Genomic DNA, 14,800 nt, shown 5'->3' with positions numbered 1-14,800 from the left:
GCGTCTGAATACATCTCGTAAAAGAGGGAACCGGTTGAGCCATTTGTGTAAAAGCTGCTAAAACTAAGTCAGTTCTTGATAATGTCTTTTAGTAGCCTTATTATTTCTTGGATCCAAACTTGATTTACTCTTTCATTTTCCGGCACTTGATCTCCTTCGGAAATGATTTTTCCGTCCAGGTCTTCTTCATTTTGAGGTTAATGACTTAATTTAATCCGTTGCGAAGTCATTCTTAAAACCAACAAAGATCATTGGAAAAGCTTACCATGGGTAGAGTTCTGACATCTTCTATTGATTACTTCTGAAATATTCTCGGCCAATCATCTTGACTTCCAACTTCTAACGATCCATTGTGATTATATTGACATGTATGTCTGCCAAAAATAGAGAATTGAGATGATTGGATATTCAAGATTCAACTATGCAATGTAGAGTTTGCTAAAGCCTAAAGGAGATCAGATCAATCTTGACAAAATTAAGAGGCTAGTTTTATTTTTAATTTTGAAAAAAAAGAGAGGAGAGGAAACAGACATCGACTATGGTACAAACCATGAAAGGGGTAATGAATTCTTGATTTGAATAGAATTTGATAAATCACGAGTCAGATTAACAAAATAGCAAACAATGTATCCTTGAAGTCAAGATTCTTATTTTACATGGTTCGGGGAAACTCCTTGATAGAAGACTGTAGCTTTCTATGGGTGCGTTTGGATTTGGCTTTTGTAAGCCACTTAGGCTCCTAAAGCCCTTTGGGCTAAAAATGGGTGTTTGGCAAAAACATTCGCAAGTGTCTTTAGTTGAAAACCTGCATTTCGAAGGCTGAAAGCCCACCCTGCCTTGGGCATTTCAGCTTTCTCGGTAAGCTGGTGGAGGGTTAATGAATTTTTATTCATTTGCCATGGTTGCCCTCATAACTTAAACGAAATTCCAAGTTTAACCCTTTCGAAAACCCTAGATCTACGCACACGCTTTCCTCTTTCATTCCTTACCCACCCGCAAGTCTTTTCTTCTTCTCTCTCAAATCCACAAGCCTGACCCACGTCTTCTTCTTCTCTCTCAAATCCACGAGCACGCACCAAGAATCGTCATTCGGAGCTAAACTTCAGGAGGTCTGGTCTTTAGGTGAGTTGGGAATTTCATCTTGTAGTGCCCGAGCATGTTCCCTTTTCCTTGTTCATGTGTTCATCGATTTGGGTTTCTTTCTCGGATGTGTTTTTTAGCTCGCTTGCAAGCTCTCTGTTTGGGTGTTGTGGGAAAATGCAGAGAAAACTAGGGAAGGATTTTGGGTTTGGACCACTCTGTATTTTTTTTTTTTAAATGAGCGTCTGATTCAAGCACTCTCCCTCGTTTTCTTTCCACACCTGCATGTTTATGTTCCTCCCTTCGATTATCATCTTGGGGACTTGCTCTGCGATTATTGATTTTCCCCAAACATGCGTGAAGACTTCCCATTTATGGTCTGACGAAAAGAACCCACAACAAGTTTCTCGCGCTTTCCTCTTTCCAGTTGCCGTCTTTTTGCGAGCGAGAAATGTGCGCATGAGCGGGATTAAGATTCGACTCTGTGCGTGCAGTTAAAATCTATTTAACAAAATGATTAGGTTAAAGCTATACGCATGGCATGCCTAAATCTTCACTTCATCTGCAGGAATTATATTACGGGCATTATATATTCTGACGTACAGAGAATACCCATTAACGAAAGCTCAATGAGATTAAAAGATTGCATATTTCACCTGCCTTTCTTGTTCAGTGCACGGCTGCTTTCGATCTCCCAAAGAGCTAACTTTCTCGCACGCTCTTGAAAGTTCGTTGACAATAAGACGCCTCGTCGAGAAGAGAGAGAGAGAGAGAGAGAGAGAGCGCTACAAAACAAATTGGGGAAGTGAAGTTTATAACATCATATCAATATGCCTATAATTCATGTCGTGTAGAAGAGTGCATGCTTCAGTTTCTTCTTGTTAAACTCTCATTGATGCATTATACAAGATGTCTACATGCATCTGTTTTGGTGCATCTTTCCATCTGTTTGGTCTGCAAATCACTCATTTGAACCTTTCTTATTCAAGATAATCCTTTTACAGGCATTTTCAATAATGTACATTTCTCTGCTTGGAGGTATTTACATAGGAGTGAACACGTGTAATTGGATTTTCCTCGAACAGTAGCTGCAATTTTTTGTCTTTTGGGACCGGAAGTAATATTTACAATGTGATAGAATGATGATGCTACTTGAACATAGTTATTATAGTGGTTCGAAAACTCTTCTTGTGTTATTGACTTATCCGAAAGTGCTAAACCCTGGGTGGGGTGTGGTTCTCCTACTAAGCAATTTTCCAAGAATCTGGTTTACCATGATTCTTCAAAAAGGAAAGAAAATCTGGAAATCAGATCGTTACCTTGCTCTTGGTGTATTTTCCTCCTCTCGATATTCCATCTCGATTGTTCACATTGTTGAGCTTTTCATATTGACTTTCTTGTCATGTTTCTATTTTCAGTATGTAACAACAATTTTGAGTCAAAACACATCGGGGACTGGTTGCTTTGCAGGGTACCTTGTGGGCAAATCAGGGGTGGAAGAAAGATTGGACGGCGTGATCGAGAACGTCTCTAGGAAAACTCCGGTGCTGCTCTTTTGGGCAAATCAGGATCTTTTTTCTTCTGGGTCTCTCCAAAGTTCCCATCTTTTCGCAGGCTCCTCTGTTCTTTTGTTTGAGGCGGGTCAGTCCTTTTTACTCTTTTGCTTTCTTTTGTTCCATGTGAATATGTAGCTGTAACTCTGTGAATTCAATGATATGATGATGTCTAGCAATTGGTGTGAGATTGCAGCATAGAGTTTTTTCAGTTGTAGAATTGCTCTCTGAGTTCATTTTCTTGGGCTGTTTGGGTTCGACTGATGTGTCGTTGGTTCGGTTAGTCTAAGGGAGTCTTTGTTTTTGCTTGTAAAGTCTGAATCTTATGGAACACTTGTGTTTGAGATCATTGAGATTGCTGCAGTGACAGAGCAAGGCATGCTTAACACTAGATATCATAATCAGAATTCTCTTGTTAACGTCTCGGTTTGGTATCTATGTTGTCTATCCATCGCTGTGAAGCTTTTTTGCTTCTTTATTGTTTAATGCAATTAACAACCTTGATTATGCCCCTTGTTTGCAATGTTTTTCCTGTCACCCATATGGTTTTTAGGTATGTGCTCAATAGATCGTGAATTTGCGAAATCTTATGATAAACTAAATGCATCCATAGTTGTAAGGATCCTTTCCATCTAAAAGAGGAAATTAGCTAAAAATGGAGAATGAACATCCCCGAACTCAACCTTCGTGCTATGCATAGTTCTATCTATATATGTGTTCATTCATCTATAGGGAATTGGGTCGTAGTTAATCTCATTTGTTTTCATTTTTCAAATGTGTTTGTGTTTATTCTATTGGAAGATGGCGAGTTCATCAAAAGAAAAGGCTCATTGGAGCCGGAAGATGTAGAAACATTTTGTCGATTGTGCATTGAACAAATTGAAAAAGGCAATTGCCCCGCGAGCAACAAAAGAGATGGATGGACAGCTATAATTACCAAGTTTGAAGAGCTGAGGGGCAAAAAATATGATAAAAATCAAATGAAGAGTAAGTGGGATAATCTAAAGGAAGAATGGAAAAGATGGAAACGATTGATTCAAAAGGAAACAGGGCTAGGATGGGATCCAAGGAAGAAAACGATTGATGCGAGTGATGATGGGAGGGAAAGATTCAGGCGTTTTATCTTTTTTTTGCCACATTTTTTTTTTATAAGTTCTTCTTTTTTGATATAACTCATGAAAATATCTTATTATAACAGGCCAATCCTAAGCTTAAAGTCTTTCGAACGAAAGACATACATCCAGATATGGAAGTTATGTTGGACAGAATGTTCAGTACGGTTGCCCTTTGGAAGTATTACTTGGAATCCTGCACAAGGTTTATGCAATACCGAGAATCCTGAGGCCACACAAGTTGATATTGGTGATTGTGCAGGATCTATTGATGATACTTTAGAGTGTAATGTAGGTGAAACGAATGTCCAACCAAGTCAAAGTAAGAGCCATAAAAGAACGGTACAAAGTTCCACAAAGGAAGCTCGAGGAAAGAGAGAGAGAAAATTGACCGGGCCTGCTAAGTTAGCATCGCAAATCGACAGACTTTGCTCAGCAGTTGAAAGTAGGAGCAATGCAACATCGGTTGCAAGGGAATTTGACCCTTACAAAGAGATTATGCAAACATTGAAAGCCATTCCTGAGATTAAGGAAGACAAAAAGTTGTTCTTCTTTGCACTCTCTCATCTTTCCGAAAAAGAAAGATAATAGGCAAATTTTTATGAACTTGGATGAAGATGAAGAGAAAGTCGAGTGGCTGAAGTATAAGTTGGAGGAGCATAATAGTCGTCGCTAGGATACTAGTTACTTGTTTGAGCTTTTTATATGAATCTATGTTGTAACGTGAAACTCATTTTGGATTGGTGATTTGCACTACTTGTGAACTCTCTTTTTAATTATATTTTTTATTCTTGTGTTTTTAGTTTGTGTTCTTTTGAATGGATGGAGTTTGCATATATATTATGGATGATAATTGTTTCATTGATTGATGATTACCCATCACTTTTCTTATTGTTTTGTTATTTTAAACAGATATGGATGACTCTCTGAAAGAGAATTTCATGAAAAAGAGGACGAGGAATATTGGCAACTTGTGGAAATTACTCAAGCCGCAATCGCTTATCAAGCAATATACAATGAGAAAAAAACCTTGTAGGACATCATCATATACAGGAAATGCATGGGTTGGAGAGTTGATGGACGAAGATGCTAATCCGATAAAATGTTATCAAATGTTTAGAATGGATAAGATTGTATTTAATAATTTAATGCATGATTTAGTAACACGTTATGGTCTTAAAGGAACTAGGAATATTGATGTTACAGAAATGCTTGGAATATTTCTTCATATTTTAGGACATGATATAGGTAATAGGTTAACACAAGAGCGTTTTCAGCGTTCTGGGGAAACCATAAGTAGATATTTTGGCTTAGTATTAGATAAAGTATGTGAAATGGGAAAAGATTTGATCCAACCAGCTGATTGGCAATTTAGGGATGTTCCGGAGAAGATAAAAAATAATCGAAGATTTTTTCCATATTTTAAGGTATGTTTTTATTATACAATATGAAGAAGGAATTAAAGCAAATTTTGATTATATAATAATATTTACGTTTTTGTTTTAGGGTTGTATTGGAGCTATTGATGGCACTCATATCTTAGCGATGATACCTGTACAAGATCGATTCGTTTTATTGGTCGAAAAGGTATACCGACTCAAGATATCTAAGCGGTGTGTAATTTTAATATGGAATTCACGTATGTTTGGGCTGGTTGGGAGGGCCAAGCCCATGATACTCGTATTTTCTATGAAGCTTTAGGGAGACGTGATGTGCAATTTCCTCATCCTCCTCCAGGTTTGTTAATTAATGATTTTTGTACATTAATATGTATTAATGTAGTCTATGTTGATTAAATTTATATTATATTTGTGCAGGTAAATATTATTTAGTAGATGTTGGATAGCCAAATCCGACGGGTTATTTGGGACCGTATAAAGAAGTTAGATATCATTTGCCAGAATTTCAACAAGGTCCTGCCCCTACAGGCTATCGAGAGGTATTCAACCGTGCTCATTCCTCGCTGCGATCGGAAATTGAGCGAGCTTTTGGTGTCTTGAAGAAGAAGTGGAAAATTCTAAAGCATATGCCAAATTTTCCATTTGAGAAGCAATTAAAAATTGTTATAGCAGCAATGACTTTGCATAATTATATACAACGAAACGCCGCCAATGATAGACATTTTACAAGAGCAGATTTGGATCCCAATTATGAATATTGAGTTGACATTGATGATACAAATGAGGGGGCCGGTACTTCAAATGACAATTTATCTTATGATATGGCGCGTTTACGTGATCAAATAGCAATGAGTTTAGTAAATACTTAAGGATGTTTGTAATTTTCAATATAAACCTATTTCTTTCTTCGATGCATATGTAATCATGTTTATTATAATGAAATTACTCTTTCTTTTTAATTGAGAAAAAGTCCACTTTGATGTATTTTTTAACTTATGAATTTATTAATATATCTCTTTTATATATACATCTCAGTGCAAATATATATATATAAAGTCATTGAATTTGTTAATATATCTCTTTTATATATACATCTCAATGCAAAAAAAAAAAAAAGTCATTATTTTTGTTTTCAATTTAAAAAAATAAAATTAAAAATTTAAATTGGTTTCGCTAAAGGACTTTACAAATATAAGTGTTTACCAAACAGCATTTCCCCAAAGTTGCATTTCAAGGTGCTTTTCAATTATATTTTACCAAACAGTTTTTGCATTTCATCAAAACCCTTTAGACCAAAGGCATTTGCATTTCCTTAAAGGCTTTTCCCAAAAGCTTTCCCAAACGCAGCCTAGTCTGCTTACTTGGCTCAAGTGTTCAATGCCATATTGTAGGCCATCAAGTGATCCATATCTTTATACGTCTTATTCTCTACTTGCATATAATCTCATCTGAATTACCTTAGAAAAAAATATATATATTAGAACCTTCGATAAACAAAAACATAAAAAAGAGAAATATATATAGGAGTCACGTTAATTTGGAAGAATATCAACTCTATTTCGCATCGTTGAGCGCAACTCAGACAAGTACATAGGTTTTCTGCATAAGTCATGCGGCAACTTACAACTGTAGAACTATGCAGATTTTGCGGCTCCTAAGGGTGGCCATGAAACATGAATTAGTGGCGAGAAGATTGAACTTCGGACTCTTTACAAAGTGAAAATGGTCGAATGTCTTGGCATATATTGATCCATCGAAAAGTTTCTCCTTGGTAAAACCGTGACTGCAACGTTAAGTTCTTGCGCATACTTATCGGTGATGCGTCGGACAGAGCTATTGATTTTTGGCTTCGAGGCCCACTGGCCTCCAAGGGCACTTTTGGGCGGGATTGAGGTAATTTAGTTATAAAGTCCTGCCTTGAAAGTTCTCACACATAATTACTCTTACGAGCGGCAGCGGGCTGGGCGCCCCGGGGGGGGGAGAGCATGGGCACCAAATTTGGACCGACTTGGCTTGGGCCTGTGCATTGATCGTCTCTAGGCAAAAGTAATTTTGGCGTAGAAACTATAAAAGAACTAGTGCTCTCTCTAGTGAGATTTCATATGAGTCTCACAAATTCTTACGATTGATACATGATTTTAGTATATACAGTGCTTGTCAAGATCGAGACTAAACGTTGTTTCCTCCCAACGTGAGGCCACCAATGCCACGAGTTGAACACCAATGCATCAATGCCCTCCCAAATCTTGGTGCTTTGGAGAAAGTCGAGCCTAAGAGCTTGTTCCGTGCACGTGCTCGCTATGTCCACCAAGAACATGTCATGGAAGAACATCAACTCCACTCCATATTCCTGCATACGTATTATTAAGATATACGTGTGAGTGAGTTGTGTTAGAAAAAGCTCACTTTAGAGAATTGATGTAATGTAAAGCAATTAATATATCTTAATTGGCTTGTAACTTATTGCCTTAAGCTTTTAAGTGAAAGTAGATCTAATTGGATATATTAACTAGTACAGACTTGAGCTCTCTCAGTGATTTCCTTGGAAGAAGGTATCGAGTTTTCGCAGTGCACTCCCCCACACGTATCATGATTGACGAGTCATCAATGCTCTTGTCAAAGTGCATTTGGCCTCAAGCACTGCGGTGGGAACCACGCTAGAATATAGCCTCTTCCCTCTCAATCTCGACAGGAAGTCTTAACCGTTGAATCTAAACCAAACAACTTTCATTAATCGGGAGCAACTGTATATGTTATGGTACATAAATCAGAGACCTATTGGGGTTGTTTAATCCATTAATCGAGAACCGAATGGTACTTCTTTTATCCGTCGAGGACAAATACCGGATTCCTATCCAACCCCTTCACATTTCTCTCTCATTTTAATTTCATTTCGCCGACGCTAATCCAAGAGTAAACTTTTTTAAGAATCGAAAGCTTACGAAAGCAACTTCGCGACTACAATTTTTGAAAAAGACAATAGGATAAAAGGTGCACTTTTTGAAATACCACCGCTAAAAGACAATACGAAAGCAACTTCGCAACTACAATTTCTATATGTAAAGAAGTACACCCTATGATTTGAATTTGTTTCTTTACGTGCAAGAGGAAAGAAAACAGACGAAATGATCGGTCGATTCAGTATGGGCCACTATGGCTTCTTTTCGTCGTACTAAATCTCTTGCACGCAAAGAATACTTCCTATGATGATAAGTGCCTTCTTAATGTGTCCAAGAACGATTTAGGGAAAGAGCACGAGACTTTGTAAGGGCCATGCTTGTTTGGAAGCAACAACGTTGGGTGACTTTGAGACTTCATGTAATACGAGATCCATATCGCAATCAAATGGGTCCCTATCCATCGCTAACTCAACCTATTTCGAAAGACTACAGCTCACTGACACCTAATTAAGCGCGTATGCATGATCTCGAGAAGATGTTCCTTTTGATTTGTATTCCATCTTACGTAAAATTTTGATTAGATGGATCTGTCCACCTTTAATATTGAATCGAAGATAAGAAATGGAAATCTTGTTCGGGGTGAGGGTCCGAAGGATGTGGCATATAGTTTAAGAAGACGATAAGATAGACGCGAAACCTATGATATCTATTCCTCATCAGAGTCATCACAGTACTGGAATATAAGCAGGTTACTTTTAAGTTATGAAGAAGTTTTAATATCTGCAACAGCATCCTGGATTATGCACCTCCAAAACCATGATCGTCATTAACAACGGACAAGGACAACGAAACCAAAGACATCACCAACGTTCACGTGGTCATAGCCGAGTCGGGTTTGAAGCGGCGTGCTGCCGAGCTCGCACGAGAGGAGAGATAAGCAGAGAACGTACCTCGGCAAGTCGCAGTTGCCGACGGGCTTCCATCTGTACTTGAGGCAACCTGTGGTTGAGATCCTCCATGGGCTTCGCGCGCGCAGGAGATGATTCCAAATATTCAGGACTCCGGCAAAGCACTCTTGGCTATCTAGCCAATGCAGTTGAGATCGCTGCCGCTGCCACCATAGATCGTCGATAGGTGACCTGTCTTTTCTCAATCGTGGCACTCGTTTCGGGTGGAGACTCGATCAGATCATGCAAAATTAGGACGAGTAGGCATTGAGGGTTTTGGAATTAAACAATGATTGAGATTGCACGGTGGATGATGTAATTGTGCCTCATGTGTATGTCACATTCGGAATGTCGACTAATCACATTATATTATGTTGAGCCTTCACGAACCACGCGTAACAATCATTGAAATTTGTAATTTCTTTTTCATTTTCAAAATAAATTTATATGGGTACCATTGCATTCAATCACTTTGTTCACTAGGATGTATTGCATTAACTACTTCCGCTGAACAGAAAAAAAAAAGGAAATTCTATTTTGGTTTACTAATTCCTCATAATATTGGTAACCGTTAGTTTGCAATATATAATATTGGTAAACGTTAGTTTGCAATATATATACCGTGTTGCATCGACTTGATTAAACTAGCTTAAACAAATGAACAATGCACAAAATGTTGAAAATGGTTCACGTAAATGATTTTGGAGTGATATAATAAATTTCTACTAAGGATACAAATATCGATCCCATGTTTAATTTCCTAATTACGAACTTGCAATATCGCCAAATTATTTTATACTCTTATAAATCTAGCTTCCTCTTAATATAGGTTCAAATTTGTCACCCCTCCCACCCCAACAAAAAATTAAAAAATATAAACCGGCCACAAATAGGGAATTTTCTTTCCCCAATACCACAAATTTCCATGATGAATTAAATCTGAATGTGAATTGTTCACTTATTCTAGCGATGTGCAGATTCAAAAGTTGTGAGCTACAAGAGACTGATAAAGGAGCAAATTCCAGGTGTCAGGAACTCCAGCAAGACACCAGTGGCTGCAATCCATGGTCCTGTGTCCTCCCAAGCCATACACCGATGGATGTCCATCTACTCGGAGCTGCGAGAGATACGTGACGTTGAGCAGACGGACCGGGTACGTCATCGATCTTATTACTTTCTCTACCACCAGTTCCGCCGGGTTTGGGCCGGCTGGGTATCGCCGCACAGCGAGCGGATGCTTCTGGTCGACACAAGCGTCGGCGTTCGGTTGACCCCAGTCACTTGCACTGCTTGATTTGAACAGGATTTGATAAATCACGAGTTAGATTAGCAAAATAGCAAACAATATGTCCTCGAACTCTAAAGATCTTACGTTGCATGGTCTGGGGAAACTCCTTGATAGAAGACAGTAGTTTTCGATGGGTCCACCCTGGAGTCCACCCATTTGGCCCAAGTATTCATTGCCTTCTTGTAGGCCACCAAGCGATTCATGTCTTTGTAAATCTTATTCCCTTCTTGGATATAATCCCATCTAAATTACCTCAAAAAAAAGGAATGTCAGAAGCTTCGAAGTTTCAAGCACATAGAAAAAAAGCAAAAATATATAAGGGAAAAGCATGCTTAATATAAGTAAATGCTCTATTTCACATCGTTGTTGCCAACTGAATCAAATAAGTATGTCCATTTCTGAACAAATCACGCCATTACCATCCAGTGTAGAGCTACGCAGATTTTGCTGCTCCTACGAGGTTAAAATGGTCAGATATCTTAACCTACATCAATCCGCCCAGAAATTAGTCAATGGACATGCTTGAGTAAGGTAATTTAGTTGAAAGTCCCCTTCGAAAAGTTTGTATATATAATTACTCTTATAGGAGGGCCTGGGCATCAAATTAGGCCCGATCTAGCTCGAGCCTGTGCATCGATCACCTCTAGATAGAAGTCACTATGATGCAGAAACTATAAGAGAACTCATGCTCTCTAATGAGATCAAGTGTGGTTCTCACAAATTCTTGATATGTGATCGATTTTATTTGGAATCTAAGTCGATGTAACGCTTGCTAAGATGGACACTTACGGTTGTTTCCTCCCTGTGTGAAGCCACCAATGCCACGAGTTGAATACCAACACGTCGACGCCCTCCCATAGCTTGGCGTTCCGGAGAGAATCGAGCCTGAGAGCTCGCCCGGTGCTCGTGCTCACTATGTCCACCAGGAACGCGTCTCGGAAAAACATCAACTGCACTCCATATTCCTGCAACCATATCACAATTGACGAGTCGTCAATTTCATCCTTTTAGTTTGACTTTTCGAGTCAAAGAGTGAAGAGCAAAGAGCAAGTCAAGGCAAGAGGTCTCACTGGGAATGAGAAGTTGGAAAGCCCAGCAACTGTTGTCAAAGTGTATTTGGCCTTGGGCACCGCGGTATGAACCATGCAAGTGAGGGATTGCCATTGATTCAAGCTTAACGAGTCCCCCACAAACATCAGCCTCTTCCCTCTCAATCCAAACAAGAAGGCTCGGCCGTCAAACCTAGACCAAGCAACTTTCATTAATCGGGAACGACGATATGTTATAAGCACATAAATCGGAGACCTGCTGCGCTTTCGAATCGATTCTCCCAGAATTGATTAGTATTTCTGTCGAGACCCAATACAAGATTTCTTATCCAACCCCTTCGCTTTTCCTCCTTTTTCGTTCCACATTGATCCAAGACTAAAAAATTTTAAGAATCCAAAGCTTAACTTTATATATTGGACATTCGCAAGACAGAGACAAAAAGAGAATAGGTGCACTTACAAAAATAACATTACTAAAGGACAATATGAAAGCAACTTCACAACTACACTTCCTATATTTAAAGAAGTGCACCCAATGATTTGAATTTGTTTCTTTACGAGCAAGAGGGAAAGAATATAGGCAAAAAGATTGGCCGATTCGATATGGACCATTTTGGCTTCTATTCGTCGTTATCTGTCTCTTGCAAGCATAGAATACTTTCCATGATAAAAAGTGCCTTCTGAAAATGTCCAAGAACGATTTAGGGAAAGTGCATGAGACTTGTAAGACCGAGCTTGTTTGGAAGCAACAACGTTCGGTGACTTGGAGACTTCATGTTATGCCAGATGTGTATCACAATCAAATGGGTACCAATCCATCGCTAAATCTATTTCCAAAGACTATTGCTTAACGACAACGAATTAAGATCGTATGCATAGTCCTGTGGAAATGTTCTTTTCAATTTGTCTTTGCATCTTACATGAAACTATAAACAGATGGACTCGATCAGTATGAATTTGAATCAAATATCCGAAATGGAAATCTTGTCCAAGGTGAGAGTTTGAGGAATGTGGCTTATAGGTTAGAAGATAACAAGATCGTGGCTTTGGAGAGTGTGGTTATCTACGGAGCATTTGACATCAGTTTAGTACTCGTTAAGGTTGACTCAGGTTTGTCAATAACGCTTGACAATACTGGAATACAAGTAGGGTACTTTCAACTTATGAAGAAGTTCCAATCCCTGCAACAGCATCTCCGTTATGCACCTCCAAAACCATGATCATCACTAATAGCGGACAAGAACAACGAAATTCAAGACAAATTCACGTGGTCGTAGCAAATTGGGTCTGAAGCTGAGTGTTGTCGAGCACGGGCGTAGAGAGAGATATTGAGGGAACGTACCTCGGCAAGTTGCAGTTGCCGGCGGGCTTCCATCTGTACTTGAGGTAATCTCTGTCGAGCCTGCCATTCTCAAGGCACTTGAACTGCTTCTGTAGGAAGGGACACTGGGATGAGTTATAGAGAGGGTATGAACTATCATAGACCCACGATCCTGCGGAGGCATCGCAGGAACCGGCCTCGACAGTTTCTTCTCTCTTTCCATTAGTATGTCCCAGCGTCGTAACCGCTAGGTCACTCACAAGTAGAGAAATGACCACGAATACTGCACCTCCGAAGACACCCATGAGAGAGAGAGAGAGAGAGAGAGAGAGAGAGAGAGAGAGAGAGATGGGTTGGTTGGGACTTGAAATGTGTGTGAAACTGAGTAATATCGACAGAGATTAGTGATAATGGGGGCAGATTATATAGAGAGAGGGTGAATGTTTCCAGGGGTTGAACCGAATCGAATTTGGAAATTTGATTAATGGACGGGTGAGGGTTTGCATACCATAAGAATAGGAAAGTTGCAAACTGGATCTTATTGGATTTTTCTTCTATCTAGGACGACATATTGCGGAAGGTAGAAGTAGACAGACACAAACTGTGGCTTTATGGGGAAGAAGAGATTGACCCTCAAGCCCCTTTCAATAGCAACTCATTCAATGTTTGGCCCACACTTAATGTTGGATTTTACTGCCCAATTATAGTTCCTTGGTCTTCCGGAGCATTCATTAGCATTACAACATTGTTTGGCCTTTTCAGCTGGAGAACCTTGCCTCGTTGAAGGCCAAGATAAGGGAATCTCCTATATAGGCCTATTTGATGACATTTAATATGATAATAACAATAAAATTGATTAGAAAGGGTGAAATTTGATTGGGATTTATACAGAGCTAGAAGTACACGTCCAGTTAATCGTGTAACCAATGTGTAAATTTTTTTCCCCTTAGGCGAAGATCGTGGTGGCAAGAGATGACGACAAATCCCTCAACAATTGTGTTTTTTCTTTCATTGAATTATTCTTCGTGTTTTGTTGAGACACCACTTTTAAAAGGTTTGATTGCACATATTGAAGAAGTTGAAAGAATTGATTTGAAGATAATAAGTGACACAAGAAAAAGAAAAAGGTGAAGACATGAGAGGCACAGGATGCTGTTTTAGAGGACAACAGCTAATGTCTTGCCTTGTAGAGCTAAACTAATCGGGTTATGTATCATCCCAAATTCTTCATGCTTGTTGAGTGGAAATTTAGAAGAAACTCCAGTCCATCTATTCACACCTTTGGCCTAGATTTTAAGGAGATAGAGTTTATGAGGTATCAACTCGTCTGCTTGGAGCTTCTCTTACTTAAGGAAATGATAACCACTTCTTTGACCCACAACGGATTGCTCAGAGAATGGATTTCGATTGCAAACTCTTCACCCTCTTTGTAGCGATTCTATGTACTAGAATGTGGTGTTATAGGAATGACATATTACATGATCAAGTTATTCCAAATTCTTCCTAGCAATTAAGTTGGTTTATAGAAGTTCATGGAATTTTCAAACAAGTTTAGGGATGAGAACATAGTCGCGATGAGTTTCGAAGTCGATCCTATTGGGGAAGGGACAGACTCTTGATTGCCACCGTTAGATGAAGGATTAAAATTTAATATAGACAGTGCATGTAAAAATAACAAAGGAGCCATTGGTATCATGGCACAATCGGCTAGCGATTCAGTAGTCCAAGCTTGGACAAGGAAAGGACGTTGGAAATCATCAATGGAAGCGGAAGTAGTTGCTCTCCTTCTTGCTTGCAATTATACTTAGTCCCTCCACATCCAAAAAGTGATTGCAAAGTCTTAATTGATGCCATCTAACAAAAGGTCTTTGCCCTTGGAGCATTTGGCCTTTTATGGCAGATTCTTGGTTCCTACTTCAACATAGTCTTGGTCAGAGCTTGGCTTGGACTAGTAGACCCAAGAATGGAGATGTTCATATGCTTGTAAATTGAGCTTTTAATCAAATAGGCATTGAGGCTCTGTTCATTTCGCAAAAAATATCACGTGTCTGAAAAATGTTTTCTAAAAAGCCAATTTTTAGGAAAATGACAATAGTTTTCGGTACTTAGTTGAAACTTAGTAATAAACTAGAAAATATTTTCCATTGTTT

The 14,800-nt window shown here is 38.9% G+C and overlaps 1 protein-coding gene across 1 annotated transcript; it reads right to left on the bottom strand.

The window, feature by feature from the left end:
* Positions 1-9,874: 9,874 nt before the first annotated feature.
* Positions 9,875-13,216, bottom strand: LOC120289549 (protein trichome birefringence-like 43). The gene is made up of 5 exons (XM_039304600.1): positions 12,672-13,216; positions 11,351-11,522; positions 11,070-11,245; positions 10,365-10,523; positions 9,875-10,278 (listed from the first exon to the last, which is right to left on the bottom strand). The coding sequence occupies exons 1-5, from the start codon at positions 12,953-12,955 to the stop codon at positions 9,972-9,974; spliced, it is 1,098 nt and encodes a 365-aa protein (XP_039160534.1). The 5' UTR covers positions 12,956-13,216; the 3' UTR covers positions 9,875-9,971.
* Between the last annotated feature and the right edge of the window lie 1,584 nt (positions 13,217-14,800).

The sequence above is a fragment of the Eucalyptus grandis genome, chromosome 11 (genome assembly GCF_016545825.1).
Source record: "Eucalyptus grandis isolate ANBG69807.140 chromosome 11, ASM1654582v1, whole genome shotgun sequence".
Lineage (NCBI taxonomy): Eukaryota > Viridiplantae > Streptophyta > Magnoliopsida > Myrtales > Myrtaceae > Eucalyptus > Eucalyptus grandis.
The sequence above is the reverse complement of the archived record's forward strand: the minus strand, read 5'-3'. Positions and strand labels throughout refer to the sequence as shown.